At 40.2% G+C, this 25100-nt stretch overlaps 2 protein-coding genes, 3 long non-coding RNA genes and 1 pseudogene across 5 annotated transcripts in view; 1 reads left to right on the top strand and 5 right to left on the bottom strand.

Annotated features, from left to right (window-relative positions):
* The window catches only part of LOC149109060 (uncharacterized), a 10968-nt gene extending 4125 nt beyond the window's left edge, over nt 1-6843 (bottom strand). The window contains exons 1-2 of the long non-coding RNA XR_016208616.1: nt 6606-6843; nt 3925-3978 (exon numbers count right to left, since the gene is read on the bottom strand). This is a non-coding gene — a long non-coding RNA (uncharacterized LOC149109060). The remainder of the gene's footprint in view (nt 1-3924; nt 3979-6605) is intronic.
* The window catches only part of LOC110057934 (uncharacterized), a 50432-nt gene continuing 28715 nt past the window's right edge, over nt 3384-25100 (top strand). The window contains exons 1-2 of the mRNA XM_089294201.1: nt 3384-3566; nt 9364-9787. Of these exons, the coding sequence (XP_089150327.1) occupies nt 9585-9787 (203 nt within the window). The 5' untranslated portion in view covers nt 3384-3566; nt 9364-9584. The remainder of the gene's footprint in view (nt 3567-9363; nt 9788-25100) is intronic.
* LOC149109059 (uncharacterized) lies at nt 14764-15029 on the bottom strand. The gene is made up of 2 exons (XR_016208614.1): nt 14873-15029; nt 14764-14793 (listed from the first exon to the last, which is right to left on the bottom strand). It is a non-coding gene; the product is annotated as an uncharacterized LOC149109059 (long non-coding RNA).
* Nucleotides 17687-17959, bottom strand: LOC149109058 (uncharacterized). The gene is made up of 2 exons (XR_016208613.1): nt 17796-17959; nt 17687-17716 (listed from the first exon to the last, which is right to left on the bottom strand). It is a non-coding gene; the product is annotated as an uncharacterized LOC149109058 (long non-coding RNA).
* On the bottom strand, nt 20812-24338 carry LOC149109057 (carbohydrate sulfotransferase 8-like). Its single transcript, XM_089294202.1, has one exon. It carries the CDS (start codon nt 24178-24180, stop codon nt 23491-23493), a length of 690 nt encoding a protein of 229 aa, XP_089150328.1. The 5' UTR covers nt 24181-24338; the 3' UTR covers nt 20812-23490.
* On the bottom strand, nt 24340-25100 carry LOC149109056 (carbohydrate sulfotransferase 8-like; annotated as a pseudogene).

Raw genomic sequence — 25100 nt, 5'->3', positions numbered from 1 at the left:
ACTCAATACTTAAAACTAGAAGCCTCGCTGGGGTCACGATCTCGCTTTCGATCCATTCCTTAATTCACTTGAGTCTACAATAACAACTTGTCATTTATTTTTTTCGCGTCGAAGAAGAAACTCACAATTCATCGAGAAACACGACTCATTTTCTCATTTTTATTGCTAAAAAGCCAACAGAAAGTTGACACAAACCTGTCAAAATATGTCAAAACCATCAAAAACTTACGAGAGTGGCAAAAGTTCGCTTCACGCTTCACTGAAATTGTTCACAAATTTTCTTCATCTGAAGACTCAAGAAAATGTCGGCATCGTTTCAAGCTATTTGTCGACCTCTTGGATTCTCTTGAACAAGGGAGAACCAGAACTGAATATTAATGGCATCGACGTTGGCTCCCGCAAACAGTGCCTGAGTTTGCTGAATTTGCTGGCGTTGCTGTGTAGAGGAAATTACACTATTATAAACTACAAGCGAGTTTTATTATCTGGATGAACTGTACGGTAATGAACTTGTGTTCCGCCGTACTCAGTTTTGTCTCTTCAAACAACACTGATGTAGAAACTGCAGAGCAATTTATCCAACTGTACGCAAGGTATGTTTCTGATTTCTCTGGTTTAACCAACTTCTGGAAACTCGAAGAAAACATTTATATCGTCAGTACTTTGTTTTCTTCGCGTTGCCGGTTTTCTTGCTTTTGACCCACGATGAATTCTTTGATGCTTTCCACTGAAAGAAGTTTCGCCTCAGGACTGTTTGCTTAATCCAAAGGTTGATTATCGGACAATTCATCCGGAAAAGTTGTTTTTTTCATTGTTTCTTGACCGCCTGTTTGCTTGTAGTTGGCCTCAGAGAAAGTTGTGAACTGTTTCATTTGTGAGGAGTGTTGACTTTCTTTCTATGCTTTCGGAGTTAGTTGGCGACTGAAGTAGTTCTGCATCGGACAGTTCGCCCGAATAGTAAAATTCGTTCTCAGAATGCCCACTTTCATCACTCAATTTGAAGAGAACAAAATTTTGCAGCAACAAAATTGTTTTTGTGATTAACTCTCATCGAGTTTGCTGTATGCTTTTCTAGTAGGGCCGTACGCATTTCTAGTAGGGCGGTACGTGTTTTTCCGGCCCTATCACATCGACGCGTATGGCCCTCATACGGGACCTTTTTTCTTATGGTTTTCCAAGGAAATTGCGCGAGGGGCTGTACGGGTCATATGACAAAGATATATATTTAAGGTTCTCTAGGTTGGAATTTGTACCCACTCCTTTCGTTTTGGCCGACAAGTTTTCACAAGAAGCTAAGTCAGTCATTTCTCTGATCTAAAACGAACAACCCGGCAATTAAATGCGATATCTAGTCGAATAGAGAGATTCCACAGTGGCTGTACTTTTCTGTAGAAACTGAATCGTTTACGTTTCTCGTTCGAAGACTACATAGCGACAATTATCCTTAGAGTCCTACCTTTTAAAATGCTGTAATTGAAGAGGCGAAGACATAACACAGTGATAGAGGAAACACCCAAGAAAGCTCAAATCTTGTCGTGGAGGACCATTTTTATTGCGAAGTCATGCTCGGTCGCAGAGCCACCAGTTCAGTTACGTTGCCATGGCACGAAGAAAACGTGGTCCTTGGAACAAAAGAGTTTAACTAGAGTCTAAAACAAAAGGTGCATTTCTTAAGAAAATCCAAGATTGGATTCTTAAATCCGAAAGAATCGGAAAACAGATTTGCGTTTCTTCACCAAGCAGATCAATCCAAGATCTCTCGGATCATGGTGCGTCAAAGGATTCCGCCGAAGAATCCGTTTTCGAATTCTTTAGGATTTAAGAATCCGATCTTGGATTTTCTTAAAGAAACGCACCCTAAGCTTATGACCTAATAGATCAATTTTAAGTGCAGAAATTATTTACTAAAAATCTACTCAAAGAACTGTAACTTTTTGACCATAGTTAATAGAGCGGAATGATTATGAAACCCGACATAGTTCTTTGTTGTATGTTTTTTGTCGACTTTTTGGCTTTGACCGTGCACAAAATAATGTAGCTGTTTATTCCTTACTGAGAAACTAACCAATAGAAACGTTTTGGTTACGTAATTCATGCATAGTGTTTGAGCGCAAAACAAAAGATTGTGCACGGTCATGGACCTCTTGAAACCTTTGTTTGCTTCTTTGATGTTTGCCGGGCCCCATAACCAGTCGCCTCTATTAACTATGTTTTGACTAACTACTTGAAACATCTCACTTGAATTCATTAATCTTAGTTAACTCGCGGTTAAATTCTCAAGCATTCTCGAAAAGTTAATGTCAACTGAACCTCGATCGTCAAATGCATCAAGCGTGTGCCATGATTGTGTTTTAAACCGAGCATGATGTCATTATTTACTACTTATTAACCGACAGCGAGATCTTTACGAGAGATATCTCAGTCCAAGATCTTGCCTTCAGCAAGGCAAGGTCGAGGTTTGAATATTGTCATAAGGACCGAACGGTCGAGGTTAGTAAGTTATTCATTATATGGCTTTTTCCTTTGTTTTAACATGTACGTAATCGGCCCGTTGGTATTTCGGGAGACGAATGCCCTACAATTTGTCAATCAGAGCGCGCGTTATATCGGCTACAAGAACAAGCCATATAATAAGAAGCAATATCGTAGGAGTGACTTTCGACATCAAACGAATCATTTTTGCACTCGTTGAAGGAATATTGACTGCTGATTTTAAGGATTATCATCAACTAACTTGTTACTTTCATCTATAAATATGTCAGTTCATTTGTTATGAGGTTCAAAACGCCTTTTCAAATTCTCCAGTTTGAATAGGGTTTTCAGAAAGCTCGGTTTTCGTGACGGATCAGATTGGACGAGAGGCCTAACCGTAGAAATAAAGCTGCGTTTTCAGACTCCTCCGGCGCAGTATGGACGGGGCCTAAGAGATCGCGTCAGTTTACAGCTTGAATACAAGCAGGTACCTCTTCAGTTCCACCAGCAGCTAGTCAACAATGAATACAGTTAAAAGGAACTTATCGAGAGCTCTCAAGATGATCCAGCGAGAAAAATTGAATTTGAAGTTATCCATATTTTCATTAAAGCTCCGGACGTTACACGTCGGTTCAAAACACAAACACGGCACACGCTTGAAGCATTTGACAAAGTTTAGTTGGCGTTGACTTTTCCCAGAATGCTTGAGAATTTAACCCCGTGTGACTAAAATTAATGAATTCAAGCGAGATGTTTCAAATAGCCAGTCAAAAAGTTACCGTGCTTTAAGTAGATTTTTAGTAAATAATTTCCACACTAGTTGCTTGAACTCAGAATTCGGCGGCATGCTGGAACTTTAACATATTAAAATTGATCTATCAGGTGAAAAACTTCGTTTTAGACTTTAGCCAATCAAACTTTGTTTCAAGTATTACGTTTTCTTCTTGCCATGGCAACGTAACTGAATAGGCGGCTCGGCGACCGAGCATGACTTCGCACTAAAAATGGCCGTCCACGACAAGATTCTAGCTTTCTTGGGTGTTTTCTCTATCACTGTGTTATGTTTCTCCTCTTCTACCACAGCATTTTAAAAGGTAAGTCTCTACGCAAAATTGTCGCAATGTAGTCTTCGAACGAAAAACGTAAACGATTCAGTTTCTACAGAGACGTACAGCTACTGTGAAATCTCTCTATTCGACTAGATATCGTATTTAATTGCCGGGTTGTTCGTTTCAAGAGTTTCAGATAAGAATCAAAGGCTCCTGTGAGCAGCTCATGGATGAATGTTTCCATTTGCCTGTTTCAAAACGAGTCCTCGTGCGAAACCTTTCACATAAAAATGAGTTAATGAATCTGCAGGCGGAAGTGAATGGTTTTGCACTCAGACTCGTTTTGACACAAAGGCAAAAGCTAACTCGGAAATGGCCTATTGGATGAATGTAGAAAACTTACTTGAATCTAAAGAGAAGAGGTATTGATCATTGTAGAGTTGCTCTTGGTACTGCACTGGAAAACAGGAAAAGAAACATCAGTTGGTCAAATGTGATGGATAGGTTTTGATGTCCAAATAAGGTTGTTTATTGACGCCCTTCAGGTGGTTGAATTCGTTTTCTGGTAAAATCTTTTATAATAAATAATTATTTATTACATATTTGAAATAGATTTCAAGAGGTAGAGCACAACAACAAAAATCAAGTTGAACACTGCTTTTATTAGGAACATTTTCTTTCTCTTTAAGTCCATTGAAATACTGACTACCATAATGTAGCACATAAAAGCTAAGAGGGAAAATTGTAGCCAACAGTCTCCTATACATGCAGATCAAATTATACATTTTTTTTTTTGCTGAGTTATAGATAACATAATCTTTACAGCAGCAGGACACACATGTAGTAGAAGTGGAATATGATGACAACCATTTTAAGAATTAAATGAAAATTCAACAGGTATAAGCTGGAACAGTTAGGTTAGCTTATACTTCAAATAAACATTGCAAGATTTGTATTTAATTAATAGAGAGAGATTAAAATATTCTATTTTTGTGTTCCTTTATGATGGAGTCTAGTATTTTCATTTAATTGTAGTCCTAATAGAAAGGACTGATGTTTCTCTACATGTACCGGTTATGTTCAATGTATATGAACTTGATATGGAGCTGCTAATTTTAAGTTGAAGTTGTATTTCTGTATTCCACTGTAAAGCTGTAGGTTCTGAGTTAAGTTTTGTTACATATAGTGAGTTCAGGTGGATTTCACTTGTTGACATTCTTAACTTTAAGAAACCTACATGGACAAAGTTCCAAAGTGTTTCCGACTCTGTAATTATACTGTAAATCCTCGAATTAGCGCCCCCCTCGAATAAGCCCCCCCCCCCCGCTCAATTAAGCGCCCCCTCGTGTTGTCCTAAATTTGAAATAAGTGCTCCAAGTGATACTTCTTACTTTTCTGGAAAGGGTTTAAGAAAGAAAATGCCAGTTGTAAATGGCACGCTTTCCTTCAAGAAACATTGAAGCTAAAATAATTCCTTTAACCTGACAAATTTGTTCTTATATACAGCATATCCAAATTCAGGTAGAGTTACATGTAATTTTGAAACTCTATGAGGACTAGGAATTTAAGAACATGAAAAGCACAGGAAATTCAAACCATTCTTTGTTTCTACCAATAAATGTTCTGACTGTTTTCTATATGTGATTCAAGTAGTTGCTTGATACATTTAGAGATTTATTTGGTATGTAAAGCTTCATCTTCAGCTAAATCAAATAATTCTAATGATCTTATGTGATATACATAGTGAATTTTTGTTAACAAATATTCAACCACTTTCAAGGAAATTTATTTCAAAAGGCTAATGATCACCCGCTGATTGTGTACATAATTTGTGGTACATGATTTATCTGCGTACAGTAGTCATTAGTATACTCGTTAATCAACTCAGTGTATCCTTTGACTGTTATAAGATATTTCATTAGAGCCTTTTATTCTGTATTTGCCTGCATTAGATTAATATTGAAATCCCAAGCAGTACAGTTGGCAGGCCCTTAGCTAGTAACAGGCAAACCGAGGCACTTGCCTCAGTCATTTTTTCGTTTTTGTTGTTTATAGTCATCAAAAACACTCTAAATTCCCAGGAAGAGAATTAAGCCATGGACATTGCCTTAGTCACAACTCATTTCTCGGACACTGCCTCAGTCATAATTTGTTTCTGGCTAGGGCCCTGGTTGGAATTGTAGGTTCTATTAATACTGAGTTGTGAAGGTGAGTAAGAGCATGAATTAACTGTGAAATTGTAACTTTAGTTTTCAAGCGGTAGATACCAATGACATGAATATTTGGAACTGGTTGGGTTAAAATTAAAAAAGTAATTTCTAAATTATTAAAGTTACATCGGTATGGAAGTTAGTACAATTCTAAACATTAGAAGGTACACAGCAGTTCCATCGCAAGTTCTTATGTTAGACTGACTGAAGTAATTTCTGTGACTCGTAAATTCACGAAGCTGATATGTATCATCTCTATCTGACAAGCAAAGTTTAGATTCAACAAAAATGTTGACATCAGCTTTTTGACTGTTGTAATCACTTTGCACATCATCTAATGTGTAGGTGGAGCCGGAGGTGGAGAGATCCAACATTCTGAAACAAGATTGTTTTTGTTTGGGACGAATTGTCGGTCTGTAACACTGCCAAAGGCACAAGGCTTGCTTGTGTTCTTAGTCTGCTCATTTCACTTTTAACTTTCTCAGTAACCTTTATTGTGAACTCGACGTAAGCTTCTTCGAAGCTACACGAGGCTGCACGTCTCCTGGCCTAGCAAATTTCGCCGGCTTTTCTTCCCGAATATATAGACGGAGACCAATTATCAACATTTCCAGTACAAACTACATCCGTAGTACTGATCGATAATATAACTCGCCAACAGACAGAAATCAACTCTGTAAAGACAACATCCAACAATGACACAAAATGGCGAACGTCAGCTCTAACTTTTGAGTTTAGAAAACAATGTGCTTTGTCAGATGACTACTTTCGGAATCGAGGAGCTTCCGAACGAAAGAATCCAATTACTAGTACGCACAAGTGCTCACATAGACGTAGTTTTAAAAGGAAAAAACGATACAACAAGAAGGCTTACCTTAGCTTCCATATGACACGGCATTCATTTCATTCCTCCTCCGGGTGACATTAAAAAATCTTTAAACGATTCCGCCGATTCGTCCACGGACCACGGTCGAAAGACATTGAAGCTTTCAAGATTTCGATGCAAGTATCGTCCGCCGTCGCCTATAGGATTTCGTTGTCGATTTGTCGCAGCAAGTGTTCTTTACCGTAAAAACTTTCCATTTTTCAACCCACGAAGGAATCCCTGTTTACTGATCGAACAAAATAGTAACCATGGGGAAGATCTTAATGGAGTTTTGACTTTTCTTTTAAGTATTTTTGTTTCTTTCGGCCATCCTGTTTCAATACAATTGTGCGATGCAGCAAGTACAATCTGTTCTTTACAATAATCAGTCCTGATCATAGATTGTTGTCAATCACGGAATTTTCTGATAATCGAACTTCTCTTGAGAGCTCAGTTTAATGAGGCGTAAATTAATCTGTGGTCTGCTTTTGAGCATGCCATAGCTTATATAAGACATAAGAAGATCTTACTTTAAAGCGTTACCGACCTTGGACGAGTGTTGGCATTTCAAGGTACAGCTCTGTGATCAGTGATTGACGGTGAAATTTTAGCTCTTTGATGATTAAATTTAGCGAGAGGTGTCACGGATGAAGAGGTTCAATTCTAAAAGCAAAGGAATGAATATATCAGATCATGTCTATTCAAAAGTGCAAATTATGCCGCAGTAATCGATAGCGACTTAGCTTCTTGTTAATACTTATCGACTAAAATAAAATAGTTGGGTAGAAATTCCGACCTAGAGAACCCTAAATATACATCTATATATTATTTTTTCTTTTAAAACTCATTGAGAACAACTAGGACTCTAACTCACGTTCGTCGCTTGTTGATGGGCGATATTTTTGCGTTCGCTGTACACGGATTTTGGAAAAACAAAAAAAAAAACAAAAAAAAAAAAACTGGAGCTACGGGGTTTTATTTTAAGGTGGCGTGGAAACTGGATTAAAAAAATCACACATTCAAGGCAGATTGGTGTTAAACTGAAGCTTTTGCTTGAGACGAACGTACCACTGCGGGTAATTAAGCATTTTGTAGGTTTCCGTCTGGGAAGTTGTAGCTTATGCTTATGTAAAACCCAGTGAATCTTGATTCATTTCGTAAAGGTTCTGTGCAAAACGACAACGTAAAACCACGAAATGTTGTGTGATTTTGTGGAATGCTTATGTTAACTCCATGGAACAGCGAATATCTATATTATGTTTCCGCTTCATTTCGATTCACATTCTTTCTCATACATGGATTTGGCTGAGCAGAGGTCGCCGCCACCAGCAGACTGACTGAGTGATAATAAACCTGAGCTGATTTTTCATTGCTCTACGTCGTCGTGATCAGACAACTGATCTCCTTGGCAAGAATTTTCATGTTGGTTATAGCATCCCTTCCATGAGTTTTACTCATGTTTACTTCTGCCTCAACCTGAATTGTGGATTTAAGAATAATTTTGTAAATCGCCTCGGGCGAATAATGGATGTGTGCGCTACATAAACGATGAACTACTATTAGTAGTAGTAGTAGTAGCAGTAGCAGTAGCAGTAGCAGCAGCAGTAGCAGCAGCAGCAGCAGTAGCAGCAGCAGTAGCAGTAGCAGCAGCAGTAGCAGTAGCAGCAGTAGCAGCAGTAGCAGCAGTAGCAGCAGTAGCAGCAGTAGCAGCGGTGGCGGTGGCGGTGGCGGTGGCGGTGGCGGTGGCGGTGGCGGTGGCGGTGGCGGTGGCGGTGGCGGTGGCGGTGGCGGTGGTGGTGGCGGTGGCGGTGGTGGTGGCGGTGGTACTGGTAGTGGTAGTAGTAGTGGTAGTAGTAGTACTAGTAGTAGTAGTATATCAGCATTCATCCATGGGGAAGATTTTAATGGAGTTTTGACTTTTCTTTTAAGTATTTTCGTTTCTTTCGGCCATCCTGTTTCAATACAATTGTGCGATGCAGCAAGTGCAATCTGTTCTTTACAATAATCAGTCCTGATCATAGATTGTTGTCAATCACGGAATTTTCTGATAATCGAACTTCTCTTGAGAGCTCAGTTTAATGAGGCGTAAATTAATCTGTGGTCTACTATAGAGCATTCTATAGCTTATATAAGACATAAGAAGATCTTACTTTAAAGCGTTACCGACCTTGGACGAGTGTTGACATTTCAAGGTACAGCTCTGTGATCAGTGATTGACGGTGAAATTTTAGCTCTTTGATGATTAAATTTAGCGAGAGGTGTCACGGATGAAGAGGTTCAATTCTAAAAGCAAAGGAATGAATATATCAGATCATGTCTATTCAAAAGTGCAACTTATGCCGCAGTAATCGATAATAATATAAGGTGAATGTGTCGAGGACCGACGACCAAGACCTGTAAAATATATAAAATCGTTACCAATGAACGCAAATTTTGCAACCACACGCTGGAGTTTCGAGACTCCAAGGAAGATCTTTTTAAGCCTCAGGGCGAACTACATAGCGATACATGCGTTAAGTCACGGAAAGGCATGTGTGCAAATCCACGAAAACGGCTAACGTATACATGTCAGTACAATGACGCATTCTCGAGCTCTTCTCGAATCCTAGTGTCTTTTACTGCTCAAGACCAGCTTTCTTTTTTGTTTGACTAGAAATATATAATAAAAAGAACAGCCACTGACGGAGAAAGTTCAGTGGGTAATTTTCGAAACAGCTCCCAGTCTTGTTTCATCAAATATGAGTAGTATTTTCTTTTGATTTGGCAGGATCAAGACCAACAGTCAAAGCAATTTGGAATACAGATAAGACTTGGCTTGAAACGAAAGAACTGCTACAGGTAATAAAGCATTTTCCGTGAGTCATCTGAGACATTGATATAACTGCTTGCTAGTCAGTCTTACCTTCAAAAAAGACAAATCAAAGTAGCTGAATAGCGTGATTAAAACATACAAATGCAGTCTAGGATGCACAACACGTGATAAAGAGTATGGAAGCTATTTACAGAACACACGGACTACCAGAAACTCTTCGCAGTGACAATGGACCACAATTCGCGTCAAAGGAATTTGAGGGCATCCTAGAATACTTGGAGATAAGCCACAAGAAGGGCGTACTCTATTGGCCCCAGAGCAACGGAGAAGTGGAACGTGGCAATGAAACAATCATGACGGGACGCACAGGGCTTCTACTGTAAGTACCGCAGAGAAACGGTAGGAAATTTTCCTAGCATTCCTTACGTACTCTCACTAGGGTTCTTCGTCTTGCGGCCAGGGAAGGCGTCATAATCTGTTTCAGTGACATGCCGATGATATTAAATAAAAAATTAAAAAATAAACCAGAAAGAGCCGATGGAATATGAGACAAGCTTTAAAATGAAGTCACGATATTAATAGTGCTTTAAAAGTAAATAGTGCGTTCGATCGAGTCATTCTTGATGCTTTCAAATGATGGCGGACCCCACCGACGCCAATAATCTGGAACAAAACAAGGTCATTACATATCGGATCACGTCTAAACACACGTGAAGAAAGACTTGGGCAGGAAAAAAGCGGGAGGAAAAAAACGTGAGTGGACAAAACCGGGAATGCCGATAAATCAGGTAATCCCGCAATGATGAACGAATTACACAACACGAAACCTTCCTCTGCTTCTCCCCCTAAACCAAGTTTAGATCTACGAACTGAACTTAAAGATACCAAAGTGCCTACGAATGGATGTTGAGCGCGCGGAGCAGACGTAAATGTCTTGTCCGGGCGTAAAGGAACGTTTGATTAATCAATCTAAAACAGATGTTAAGGAATAAGAACCCGAGTGATCTGGAATACTTGTCTGAGAATGTCGTTGGCAGTGGGAGTCACCTGCAGTATTATTATGCTCGGCAATTGAAGTTATTGTGTAGAAAATATCGCACAATTACACAGCCGAGGGCAAAAAAAGAAAAAAAAAAAGAAAAAACGCGGGGAGAAACTTAAGTACATGGAGGTAAGATAGATTGTCAGTGCTTTAGGTGACCATGCACGGCTACCAATAGCTTAGCCAATGGCTCGTACACGCAACGAATCGGAAAAGTCCGTAAGTGACGACCTCCAAAAGAAGTGATCCCACCCCAATCCCCTAAAAATAGAGGAACTAAGGTTCAAAAGTATAATTATTTTTCCAATCAATAACCTGAATAACGTACGATAAACTGATGACGATTCAACAAGGGAAGGTATAGCTTATTCCAGGAGGCGTCATGAAGCGCCCTGGTGAAACAAACCCCGCAAAATTTTCATCAAGTAACAAGAAGGTACTAACAAGACCTTTTCTTCAAATTGAAATAACATAAATTGACAACATTGCAGCATTTTTAACAGGAACGCATTAAAAGAACGTTTAATCACATTGAAATTAAAAACTTGACCAGAGCAGTTAATATTTATAAAGGAGACTAACGTAGCAGTGCATCAGGAACGGTAAAATAGGTGTCTTACATCACTGTCTTCATATAAAGTGCCCACCCATGTGCCAGCAGCATAAATCTGAACTGGAACGAAGAATTTCAAAACGATTTATGAGAACTAAGTGGTTTTACGAATTACACCCACAGCCTTAGAGGAATACAGCCCTGTTCTCATAGAATTTAAAAAAAAAAAAAAAAAAACAGCAGCAGCGAATTCCGTACGACTAACACCAAGTGGAAAAAGAGTCGCCCCTGAACATAATCTGGAAAGCTTAGTTAGTTAGAACGATCGGCTGAAGTGTCGCAATTGATGTGCATTTGTTAGAAAAAATGCTAAAAGCTGCCTCTAAGATGGTGCGTTTTTATCCGAGTGAGAGCAGCTGAAGGACCGTCTTTCAGACCTGTCCCTGCTGATTTTGCGAGACTTAGCGCAGATAAATTCTAACAAGGCACCTCAAATAACGCGCGTGGATCAAACTGAACTTGTTTTTATATCGTTTCTTTGTTTGTTTGCTTTTGCTGGGCGTAAGTTTACTAACCGCCTTCACTGGAAAGAGGTTACCAACAGTGGATTACTTAGGTCTTTAGGTTTCTAATTCAGAGAGAAAATAGATCCGTTTGCCTGTACACATATGGTGGTACATGTTTCAATGACGAAAAAGCCGGCACTGCTGCGTTCATTGTTTGGCTTCTTGTTATGGCGTTTTCCAAAGCCAATATGACAACTTAAAAAGTATAGTTTCTTTATGTGTTCATTTTAATGTTTTTCTACTAATATTCTGTTCGTGCGCGTGAACTGAATCTGCCATAAGGATCAAAGATTATATTCAAGTCTTCTCCATGCGCAAACTTCCGTTCGCGCGTGCGTGTCGCTGACCGGCGTGGATGAGAAACTACATCTTCATTCTGAGGTCAAGGGGACAGAAGTGTAACGATAGCACGATAGTGGTTTATTGACCACTTAATATTAACTTTGATATATTGACAGCATAGTACTCTTTTAACGATATGTCACCACATTTTTTGCATTTATCAGATAAGTTGTCTTCGATGGTAATATTTTTCTGTTTTCATCCAGTTCAACAAACTAGAATTCATCATTGTCCGACATAACAATCCATTTGTCTACCTTGTGCCAAAATTCTTTGGCCCTGTGGACTTTATATTAGTTGCAATAAACTAATATAAGCATTTCTCGGTTACAGTTTACTAAACTGCCTTTTGCAGGCATGACATTACACTCTCTTGGTTACACTACACTTCTGGGTGTGCCACCTTAAAGTGTAGCCGAATAGTGTTATTGCAGGCATGACATTAGACCCTCTTGGTTACATCACACTCCTGGGTGTGCCACCTTAAAGTGTAGCTGAATAATGTTATTACAGGCATGACATTAGACTCTCTTAGTTATACTACACTCCTGGGTGTGCCACCTTAAAGTGTAGCCGAATAATGTTATGGTAGGCATGACATTAGACTCTTTTGGTTACACTACACTCCCGGGTGTGCCACCTTAAAGTGTAGCCAAATAATGTTATTGTAAGCATGACATTAGACTCTTTCGGTTATACTACACTCCTGGGTGTGCCACCTTAAAGTGTAGTCGAATAATGTTATTACAGGCATGACATTAGACTCTCTTGGTTACACTACACTTCTGGGTGTGCCACCTTAAAGTGTAGTCGAATAAAGTGTAGTCGAATAATGTTATTACAGGCATGACATTAGACTCTCTTGCTTACACTACACTTCTGGGTGTGCCACCTTAAAGTTTAGCCGAATAATGTTATTGAAGGCATAACATTAGACTCTCTTGGTTATACTACACTCCTGGGTGTGCCACCTTAAAGTGTAGCCGAATAATGTTATTGAAGGCATAACATTAGACTCTCTTGGTTATACTACACTCCTGGGTGTGCCACCTTAAAGTGTAGCCGAATAATGTTATTGCAGGCATGACATTAGACTCTCTTGGTTATACTACACCCCTGGGTGTGCCACCTTAAAGTGTAGCCGAATAATGTTATTACAGGCATAACCTTAGACTCTCTTGGTTACACTACACTTCTGGGTGTGCCACCTTAAAGTGTAGCCGAATAATGTTATTGAAGGCATAACATTAGACTCTCTTGGTTATACTACACTCCTGGGTGTGCCACCTTAACGTGTAGCCGAATAATGTTATTGAAGGCATAACATTAGACTCTCTTGGTTATACTACACTCCTGGGTGTGCCACCTTAAAGTGTAGCCGAATAATGTTATTGCAGGCATGACATTAGACTCTCTTGGTTATACTACACCCCTGGGTGTGCCACCTTAAAGTGTAGCCGAATAATGTTATTACAGGCATAACCTTAGACTCTCTTGGTTACACTACACTTCTGGGTGTGCCACCTTAAAGTGTAGCCGAATAATGTTATTGAAGGCATAACATTAGACTCTCTTGGTTATACTACACTCCTGGGTGTGCCACCTTAACGTGTAGCCGAATAATGTTATTGAAGGCATAACATTAGACTCTCTTGGTTATACTACACTCCTGGGTGTGCCACCTTAAAGTGTAGCCGAATAATGTTATTGCAGGCATAACATTAGACTCTCTTGGTTACACTACACTTCTGGGTGTGCCACCTTAAAGTGTAGCCGAATAATGTTATTGAAGGCATAACATTAGACTCTCTTGGTTATACTACACTCCTGGGTGTGCCACCTTAACGTGTAGCCGAATAATGTTATTGAAGGCATAACATTAGACTCTCTTGGTTATACTACACTCCTGGGTGTGCCACCTTAAAGTGTAGCCGAATAATGTTATTGTAGGCATGACATTAGACTCTCTTGGTTAAACTACACTCCGGGGTGTGCCACCTTAAAGTGTAGCCAAATAATGTTATTCCAGGCATGACATTAGACTCTCTTGGTTACACTACACTCCTGGGTGTGCCACCTTAAAGTGTAGTCGAATAATGTTATTACAGGCATGACATTAGACTCTCTTGGTTACACTACACTTCTGGGTGTGCCACCTTAAAGTGTAGTCGAATAAAGTGTAGTCGAATAATGTTATTACAGGCATGACATTAGACTCTCTTGGTTACACTACACTTCTGGGTGTGCCACCTTAAAGTTTAGCCGAATAATGTTATTGAAGGCATAACATTAGACTCTCTTGGTTATACTACACTCCTGGGTGTGCCACCTTAAAGTGTAGCCGAATAATGTTATTGAAGGCATAACATTAGACTCTCTTGGTTATACTACACTCCTGGGTGTGCCACCTTAAAGTGTAGCCGAATAATGTTATTGCAGGCATGACATTAGACTCTCTTGGTTATACTACACCCCTGGGTGTGCCACCTTAAAGTGTAGCCGAATAATGTTATTACAGGCATAACCTTAGACTCTCTTGGTTACACTACACTTCTGGGTGTGCCACCTTAAAGTGTAGCCGAATAATGTTATTGAAGGCATAACATTAGACTCTCTTGGTTATACTACACTCCTGGGTGTGCCACCTTAACGTGTAGCCGAATAATGTTATTGAAGGCATAACATTAGACTCTCTTGGTTATACTACACTCCTGGGTGTGCCACCTTAAAGTGTAGCCGAATAATGTTATTGTAGGCATGACATTAGACTCTCTTGGTTAAACTACACTCCGGGGTGTGCCACCTTAAAGTGTAGCCAAATAATGTTATTACAGGCATGACATTAGACTCTCTTGGTTACACTACACTCCTGGGTGTGCCACCTTAAAGTGTAGCCGAATAATGTTATTGCAGGCATAACAATAGACTCTCTTGGTTACTCTACACTCTTGGGTGTGCTACCTTAAAGTGTAGCCGAATAATGTTATTGTAGGCATGACATTAGACTCTCTTGGTTAAACTACACTCCGAGGTGTGCCACCTTAAAGTGTAGCCAAATAATGTTATTACAGGCATGACATTAGACTCTCTTGGTTACACTACACTCCTGGGTGTGCCACCTTAAGGTGTAGCCGAATAATGTTATTGCAGGCATAACAATAGACTCTCTTGGTTACACTACACTCTTGGGTGTGCTACCTTAAAGTGTAGCCGAATAATGTTATTGTAGGCATGACATTAGACTCTCTTGGTTAAACTACACTCCGGGGTGTGCCACCTTAAAGTGTAGCCAAATAATGTTATTACAGGCATGACATTAGACTCTCTTGGTTACACTACACTCCTGGGTGTGCCACCTTAAAGTGTAGCCGAATAATGTTATTGCAGGCATAACAATAGACTCTCTTGGTTACACTACACTCTTGGGTGTGCTACCTTAAAGTGTAGCCGAATAATGTTATTGAAGGCATAACATTAGACTCTCTTGGTTATACTACACTCCTGGGTGTGCCACCTTAAAGTGTAGCCGAATAATGTTATTGCAGGCATGACATTAGACTCTCTTGGTTACACTACACTTCTGGGTGTGCCACCTTAAAGTGTAGCCGAATAATGTTATTGCAGGCATGACATTAGACTCTCTTGGTTATACTACACCCCTGGGTGTGCCACCTTAAAGTGTAGCCGAATAATGTTATTACAGGCATAACATTAGACTCTCTTGGTTACACTACACTTCTGGGTGTGCCACCTTAAAGTGTAGCCGAATAATGTTATTGAAGGCATAACATTAGACTCTCTTGGTTATACTACACTCCTGGGTGTGCCACCTTAACGTGTAGCCGAATAATGTTATTGAAGGCATAACATTAGACTCTCTTGGTTATACTACACTCCTGGGTGTGCCACCTTAAAGTGTAGCCGAATAATGTTATTGCAGGCATAACATTAGACTCTCTTGGTTACACTACACTTCTGGGTGTGCCACCTTAACGTGTAGCCGAATAATGTTATTGAAGGCATAACATTAGACTCTCTTGGTTATACTACACTCCTGGGTGTGCCACCTTAACGTGTAGCCGAATAATGTTATTGAAGGCATAACATTAGACTCTCTTGGTTATACTACACTTCTGGGTGTGCCACCTTAAAGTGTAGCCGAATAATGTTATTGCAGGCATGACATTAGACTCTCTTGGTTATACTACACCCCTGGGTGTGCCACCTTAATGTGTAGCCGAATAATGTCATTGCAGACATAACAATAGACTCTCTTGGTTACACTACACTTCTGGGTGTGCCACCTTAAAGTGTAGCCGAATAATGTTATTCAAGGCATAACATTAGACTCTCTTGGTCATACTACACTCCTGGGTGTGCCACCTTAAAGTGTAGCCGAATAATGTTATTGCAGGCATGACATTAGACTCTCTTGGTTATACTACACCCCTGGGTGTGCCACCTTAACGTGTAGCCGAATAATGTCATTGCAGACATAACAATAGACTCTCTTGGTTACACTACACTCCTGGGTGTGCCACCTTAAAGTGTAGCCGAATAATGTTATTGAAGGCATAACATTAGACTCTCTTGGTTATACTACACTCCTGGGTGTGCCACCTTAAAGTGTAGCCGAATAATGTTATTGCAGGCATAACATTAGACTCTCTTGGTTACACTACACTTCTGGGTGTGCCACCTTAAAGTGTAGCCGAATAATGTTATTGAAGGCATAACATTAGACTCTCTTGGTTATACTACACTCCTGGGTGTGCCACCTTAACGTGTAGCCGAATAATGTTATTGAAGGCATAACATTAGACTCTCTTGGTTATACTACACTCCTGGGTGTGCCACCTTAAAGTGTAGCCGAATAATGTTATTGCAGGCATGACATTAGACTCTCTTGGTTATACTACACCCCTGGGTGTGCCACCTTAATGTGTAGCCGAATAATGTCATTGCAGACATAACAATAGACTCTCTTGGTTACACTACACTTCTGGGTGTGCCACCTTAAAGTGTAGCCGAATAATGTTATTCAAGGCATAACATTAGACTCTCTTGGTCATACTACACTCCTGGGTGTGCCACCTTAAAGTGTAGCCGAATAATGTTATTGCAGGCATGACATTAGACTCTCTTGGTTAAACTACACCCCTGGGTGTGCCACCTTAACGTGTAGCCGAATAATGTCATTGCAGACATAACAATAGACTCTCTTGGTTACACTACACTCCTGGGTGTGCCACCTTAAAGTGTAGCCGAATAATGTTATTGAAGGCATAACATTAGACTCTCTTGGTTATACTACACTCCTGGGTGTGCCACCTTAAAGTGTAGCCGAATAATGTTATTGTAGGCATGACATTAGACTCTCTTGGTTAAACTACACTCCGGGGTGTGCCACCTTAAAGTGTAGCCAAATAATGTTATTACAGGCATGACATTAGACTCTCTTGGTTACACTACACTCCTGGGTGTGCCACCTTAAAGTGTAGCCGAATAATGTTATTGCAGGCATAACAATAGACTCTCTTGGTTACTCTACACTCTTGGGTGTGCTACCTTAAAGTGTAGCCGAATAATGTTATTGAAGGCATAACATTAGACTCTCTTGGTTATACTACACTCCTGGGTGTGCCACCTTAAAGTGTAGCCGAATAATGTTATTGTAGGCATGACATTAGACTCTCTTGGTTAAACTACACTCCGGGGTGTGCCACCTTAAAGTGTAGCCAAATAATGTTATTACAGGCATGACATTAGACTCTCTTGGTTACACTACACTCCTGGGTGTGCCACCTTAAAGTGTAGCCGAATAATGTTATTGCAGGCATAACAATAGACTCTCTTGGTTACACTACACTCTTGGGTGTGGTACCTTAAAGTGTAGCCGAATAATGTTATTGTAGGCATGACATTAGACTCTCTTGGTTAAACTACACTCCGGGGTGTGCCACCTTAAAGTGTAGCCAAATAATGTTATTACAGGCATGACATTAGACTCTCTTGGTTACACTACACTCCTGGGTGTGCCACCTTAAAGTGTAGTCGAATAATGTTATTGCAGGCATAACAATAGACTCTCTTGGTTACACTACACTCTTGGGTGTGCTACCTTAAAGTGTAGCCGAATAATGTTATTGTAGGCATGACATTAGACTCTCTTGGTTATACTACATTCCTGGGTTTGCCACCTTAAAGCGTAGCCGAAGAATGTTATTTGCTGGCATGATATAAGATATTATTTTGGTTATATCTTGTAAATTATGTTGTTAATATTGGAGTGCATGCTTGCATCAACAGGGGACTAATGGATTTACTCTGATTAAAATCAGTGTTGCAGTGTTCAAATCATTTTATGAAAAGGTCTTCCTCAGATTTTACAGGGGAAATGCTTGGGCAAAAACGTCTTCAATGATGTTGAGAATTTGAATCCTGTTTAGCTGGACCTATAACATAATTAATTATTTGCCAGTCAGTAACCACGTAGCAATTAAATAGAATACAATGATACTACACATTAATAAACAACCATCAACTGGCAACAGACCTTATGGTGGTTAGTGATAAGCCAATCATAATATGAGTTGCTGAAAAAAATCAATTGTAACTTTTCAGTAAGTGCTTCATTAATTACAAACCATTGTCTATTCTTAACCTGGAAAAAGTGGCAAGGTCAAATTTGAAGGATCCCCTAAAAAAAGGATCAAAATACTACTGCAAAATTAATACACCTACACCATCATCATCTTCATCATTATTGATAAGTTGTGGTTGAAAATCACTGACTATTACTTTTCCTGAAAATTCCCATGAAAAGTTAGCACACTCTAAATGAAATATCAACATTCCAAACTGGACTGGCCTGACATTGAACTGGCAAGAAAATTATGCCTGAAATTTCTAGTTGTCAGCAAACTACTTTGTTTTGAGTCCTGAGAAAGCAATCAAAGCAAAACTAAGTTGCGAGAGGTCCATCAAAATCACTTGATTGATGTTGCAAAATTCAAACCGCTCAGGGAGTCAGCTAGCCTCGTACGCAGACGCTTTTTGAGCTTTGGGAGGAATATTGCGTGACGAGCCCAAACAGTATCTGCGTAGGAGGCTAGGAATCAGCCAGCTTTATTATTTTCCTCATGGGACTAGTCCAAAATATAACAATTTCCAAAATGACTGATATTGTGGTCCATAGTACCATCCTGACGTTTCAATCAAAAGAAAATACCGCTATGCTAGCTGACCCCTGACCCTACTCCAGCAAAATCCACCCAGATCCCTGTTGGTAAAAATTAAATTCAAGCGGGAAAATAAACTGAGATTGAGCTCTCAAAATACAAAGGCAGCGCTAGTCAGGCTGGAACGGCCATTACCATTCAAAGGGCTAATTTAAAAATGGAAGTTCTTTTAATTCCCATCGGGTAAATCAGCTGAACTCAAGCAACATAATTTGTCCGTAGGCTTACCACCGTTCTTGACCACGTCCTTTTCGAATAGTGAGCATGTTTAATACATGCCGTTCAGGAAATTATTCAAGCGAACAAGTTCTTCCTCCTTGTGATGTGCGTTCTTTAATATCAGGATGTTGGCTTCACAAAACGGCCAGCAAACCAAACTTGACATCCAGAGCATGCTTTGCGCAATTTGCCACGATAACTGGAGCTGTCGGCAAGGCAAAATGATCGAATTTCCACTGCGCTTTTCTTAAAAATACTGTATCGGACTTTTGGCACGAACACGTTGGGTCAGCACATGCCAGTTATTTTTCTTTTCCGAAGAAAAATCTGGATTGATGATGCAAGCAAAGGGATAAAAGCTCTTCCTTGGCGCCATCTTCGCGTTCAAATGAACTCCCTAGGTCGAGGCAGGTCACGAGGTGGCGTTTTGCTGTCACAAGAAACAATGCTTACTAAAATAACCCAACGTTTTCCAAATGTCGAAGTAAGTCATATGACGCATGACTGAAACCGCAAACGACAGATTATAACGCTTTTCACAACCGCAAACCAAAAATCTCAGCGGGAAGAGATACTTACAGTAGAAGTCATTTACGTCCCCTCATGCTGACGATAGTGCGAATTGCTCGCCTTGAAGGGAAAGAATTAGATTGGAGAATAGCATTTCAGAACTTTCTCTTCCAGTACAGAGTTACCCGACATACTGTTACTGGAGTGTCGCCTGCAGAACTACTGATAGGGACGACACTGCGCGACAAGCTTCCTCGAGTTGAATTCTCCAAAGACTGTACAACGGACGCATATTGGCGAGAGAGAGAGAGAGAGAGAGAGAGAGAGAGAGAGAGAGAGAGAGAGAGAGAGAGAGAGAGAGAGAGAGAGAGAGAGAGAGAGAGAGAGAGAGAGAGAGAGAGAGAGAGAGAGAGAGAGAGAGAGAGAGAGAGAGAGAGAGAGAGAGAGAGAGACAATCGTGCAAAATTCCGCCAAAAGGAATATGCAGACAGAACACGAGCAGCTAAACACAGCAATATTGTGGAGGGTGAGAAAGTGCTGTAAAGCAGACAGGTGAAAACAAGCTCTCACCTAACTGTGAGCCAGAATCCTACATTGTCACTCGCAAACATAGAAATGCTGTCATCTTACAAGACACAAATGGAAACAATAAGATGCGCAACATTGCTCACATGAAAAGGTTTGTTGATCCTGAAACTGTTGACAAAGGGGAAAGAGAACCACAGCCACACCTACCCGAGCGGCCAGTGCAGCCCGAAAAGGATCACCCGAATACCAGCCCCAGTCAACCAACAGCAGATACACGGAAAGCTCCATCTGGTCCCTTGCCCTCAGTTGCTTCGCGCCCTCTGCGTGCCAGGCAAGCACCCGCCTGAATGCAAGATTATGTATGCGTATAGTTTAAATTATTCAGAAGAAAATAAGTGAATCTGAACTTTCTTTCAAACACTTTATTAGTCACTTTAAGTTTGTTGTCTCAACCTTTACAGATATACTTGTTTGTTTTTGTAATAACGTAGGGGAGATGTAGTGTCCCGTATGTTCAGCATGTGGTCTCGAGATGTCAAATGATTAAAAAAACCGAGTTATAAACCGAGTTGTTTAGTGCGTATATTAGGACGAACACACCACACAAGTCAAGTGGGAAACGCCAAACGTCTTTCTAACATTTAACAACTGGGAATTTCAACTCTGCTGAATGCTTGTTCAAACTTAAATACCTTGGTAACTAATGAAATTGTTAACCTATCTTTATTCGTCGCCCAATTTATGGCCACACTTAACTTACGCCCAGCACTGAAACATTTTCGATTTAAACTGTTTAGGTAGAGGTTTAGGCCAAGAAACAAGCCGGCAAAACAGACCGCCCTAAAACCACAAATATTTAGACATCGAAAACATAAAATATTGAAAACCACTGTATAACTTTAGACCGAATCAATAACTGTTATATTTAAATTCTCAATCGAAACAAAGTATCATATTTACTGACTGGTATAATGAATAAATACTCGGGTACACTCCCTTAATAAGTTCATCGCTCCAGGTGACTCACTCTCATAATAACCCGCGGGCATGGTTACAAATCACTGAATCTGAGGAGAACATTTTGTTGATAGTTTTTCCATCTGATTGTGAAAGCCAATTTAAAGTCAATCTGCACTTATACAAAAGGTTAACAATCAAGACTCTTCTTATCTTTCTCGTTACTTTTTGAAAATTTAGCAAGGATTTTTCTTGCTCTCTCCTGTAGATAAGGGGTCCATCTCCATATAGTGTAGTCAAATTCTAACTTCTCTCTGAGACAAGGAAAAAAAAATTAAAAAAAAAAAAATACTTTTCTACTATTTTGCTGCCATGTGATCTCTTTTGCTTTATAGCCCCAAGTTTATACACCCAAGCCTCCAAGCAGCCAAGTCCGAATTGTTCGAAGTAAAATTGGCGTTTAGGTATTGGATTGTATTTTCTATTATTCCGAACAGCCCCCAGTCTTAGTTCACCCTGTGATAACAATCTGAAATGTGACATTTTTTTTTTGCTCCTGAATACAACGTTTGGCTCGTGTTCCAAAAGCACTTTTACACATTGTCGGGAGATTTACGATATTTTCTTGTAGTACTTTTAATCTAGCCCTAAAAAAATAACGCGTGCAATTACTGGCTATCCGTCGAATTCAAAAGTGCTCCCAATTTTCCTGGAAAAGAATAACCAAACAGTTCATAGTCACTTCCATTTGAAAAATTCTTTGTTTAGGAATTTGAGAATAGTAATGTGACATGTCAGCCCTCGTGTCAGACGAACGAAATGAATGGGAAGAAACGCGGTCGTCATATCCCGCCTTTTTTTTTTATCAAATAACAAGCATCTTCAAAGAGATTTTCGAAACGACCTATAAAGTCATAGCACAGGGATGACATAGTTTGTCAAATGCTTGCCAGTGTTCATCCCACCTTCGTATTTCTACCAGATACTTCGTAAATTCCGAAAAAGTCACACCGCTGCCTGTCTCAAGGGCCTGCCTTGTCGCATTAGGCCTGTAAGGTTTCCTGCTACAAAACACGTTGAAATAATGAAGATCCTTCCCGAGTACAGCGTCGGCGTTACGTTTGTGCCTCTTGCAGTAATCTTGGAATCGAGCTTTTCGTTCTTGCAAACGCATTTCCATTCTCAAACTCTGATTGATGCTAGCAGAGTCCTGTTTGTGAAAAATGTAAATTAAAATTATTACAAGAACGTTTTTAACCCATCATTAGTCTAATGAAGACTTAATTGTTTGCCATGAATATTTTCAATCATGTTTCCAAACAGCTACCCCTGGTCGTCTTCTTCAGGGGAATGGCCTCTAGCCAACAAGAATAATAGTCGACAACCACCAAGAGGTGTTCACCATTTGAGATCGCATCAGGATCATCCGAGATCTCTCGCCAGGGTCCATCAAGCAAACTGCTTGACTTCACAGGTTCTGGTTTTGCTCTTGGTCCTAGAAGCTGATAGGAATGGCACGAACGTATGGCATACTTCGTGAATTCCGGAAAAGTCACAGCGCTGCCTCTCTCAAGGGCCTGCTTTGTTGCATTGGGCCTGTATCGTTTGATGATATTTCTGCCATACACTGGATGATAATACTCGTTATCTTTCACAAATTTATCCTTGTAAGCGGAAAGCACCCGCTCCATGGGATCCCGGACAAATAGGAACGTAAAATAGTTCTTAAGCACTTGTTCCACTTCCTGTGGAGGGAATCTGCTTAGATCGGTTTTCAAAGTGCCCTTGTAAATTAGCTTGTCATCATCTACCAAGGGTGACAGTTCCTTTTTCCATTGTGAGCTTGCGACCTTGGGTATAAAACAGTAAATAACTTTCCTCCTACGAAACAGGTTGAAATAACCAAGATCCTTCCCAAGTACAGTGTCGGCGCTACGTTTGTGCCTCTAACAGTAATCTTGGAATCGAGCTTTTCGTTCTTGCAAACGAATTTCCATTCTCAAACTCTGATTGATGCTAGCAGAGTCCTGTTTGTGAAAAATGTAAATTAAAATTATTACAAGAACATTTTTAACCCATCATTAGTCTAATGAAGACTTAATTGTTTGCCATGAATATTTTCAATCATGTTTCCAAAAAGCTACCCCTCGTCGTCTTCTTCAGGGGAATGGCCTCTAGCCAACAAGAATAATAGTCGACAACCACCAAGAGGTGTTCATCATTTGAGATCGCATCAGGATCAACCGAGATCTCTCGCCAGGGTCCATCAAGCAAACTGCTTGACCTCACAGGTTCTGGTTTTGCTCTTGGTCCTAGAAGCTGATAGGAATGGCACGAACGTATGGCATACTTCGTGAATTCCGGAAAAGTCACAGCGCTGCCTCTCTCAAGGGCCTGCTTTTTTGCATTGGGCCTGTATCGTTTGATGATATTTCTGCCATACACTGGATGATAATACTCGTTATCTTTCACAAATTTATCCTTGTAAGCGGAAAGCACCCGCTCCATGGGATCCCGGACAAATAGGAACGCAAAATAGTTCTTAAGCATTTGTTCCACTTCCTGTGGAGGGAATCTGCTTGGATCGGTTTTCAAACTGCCCTTATAAATTAGCTTGTCATCATCTACCAAGGGTGACAGTTCCTTTTTCCATTGTGAGCTTGCGACCTTGGGTATAAAACAGTAAATAACTCTCCTCCTACGAAACACGTTGAAATAACCAAGATCCTTCCCAAGTACAGTGTCGGCGCTACGTTTGTGCCTCTTGCAGTAATCTTGGACTCGAGCTTTTCGTTCTTGCAAACGAATTTCCATCCTCAAAATCTGATGGATGCTAGCAGAGTCCTGTTTGTGAAAAATGTAAATTAAAATTATTACAAGAACATTTTTAACCCATCATTAGTCTAACGAAGTCTTAATTGTTTGCCATGAATATTTTCAATCGTGTTTCCAAACAGCTACCCCTCGTCGTCTTCTTCAGAGGATGGCCTCTAACCAACCAGAATAATAGTCGACAACCACCAAGAGGTGTTCATCATTTGAGATCGCATCAAGATCAATTGAGATCTCTTTCCAGGGTCCACGAAGCAAACTGCTTGACTTCACAGGTTCTGGTTTTGCTCTTGGTCCTAGAAGCTGATAGGGATGGCACGAACGTATGGCATACTTCGTGAATTCCGGAAATGTCACAGCGCTGTCTGTCTTAAGGGCCTGCTTTGTTGCATTGGGCCTGTATCGTTTGATGGTATTTCTGCCATACACTGGATGATAATACTCGTTATCTTTCACAAATTTTTCCTTGTAAGCGGAAAGCACCCGCTCCATGGGATCCCGGACAAATAGGAACGCAAAATAGTTCTTAAGCATTTGTTCCACTTCCTGTGGAGGGAATCTGCTTGGATCGGTTTTCAAACTGCCCTTATAAATTAGCTTGTCATCATCTACCAAGGGTGACAGTTCCTTTTTCCATTGTGAGCTTGAGACGTTGGGTACAAAACAGTAAATAACTTTCCTGCTACGAAACACGTTGAAATAATGAATATCCTTTCCAAGCACCGCGCGTCAGTGTTACGTTTGTGCCTCTTGCAGTAATCTTGGACTCGAGCTTTTCGTTCTTGGAAACGAATTTCCATCCTCAAACTCTGATTGATGCTAGCAGAGTCCTGTTTGTGAAAGATGTAAATTAAAATTATTACGAGAACATTTTTCTTATAAGTAGTTTTTTTGAAAAACAT

The sequence above is a fragment of the Orbicella faveolata genome, unplaced genomic scaffold, assembly GCF_042242905.1.
Source record: "Orbicella faveolata isolate gen_17 unplaced genomic scaffold, um_ofav_v1 contig_25, whole genome shotgun sequence".
Taxonomy (NCBI): Eukaryota; Metazoa; Cnidaria; class Anthozoa; order Scleractinia; family Merulinidae; genus Orbicella; species Orbicella faveolata.
The sequence above is the reverse complement of the archived record's forward strand: the minus strand, read 5'-3'. Positions and strand labels throughout refer to the sequence as shown.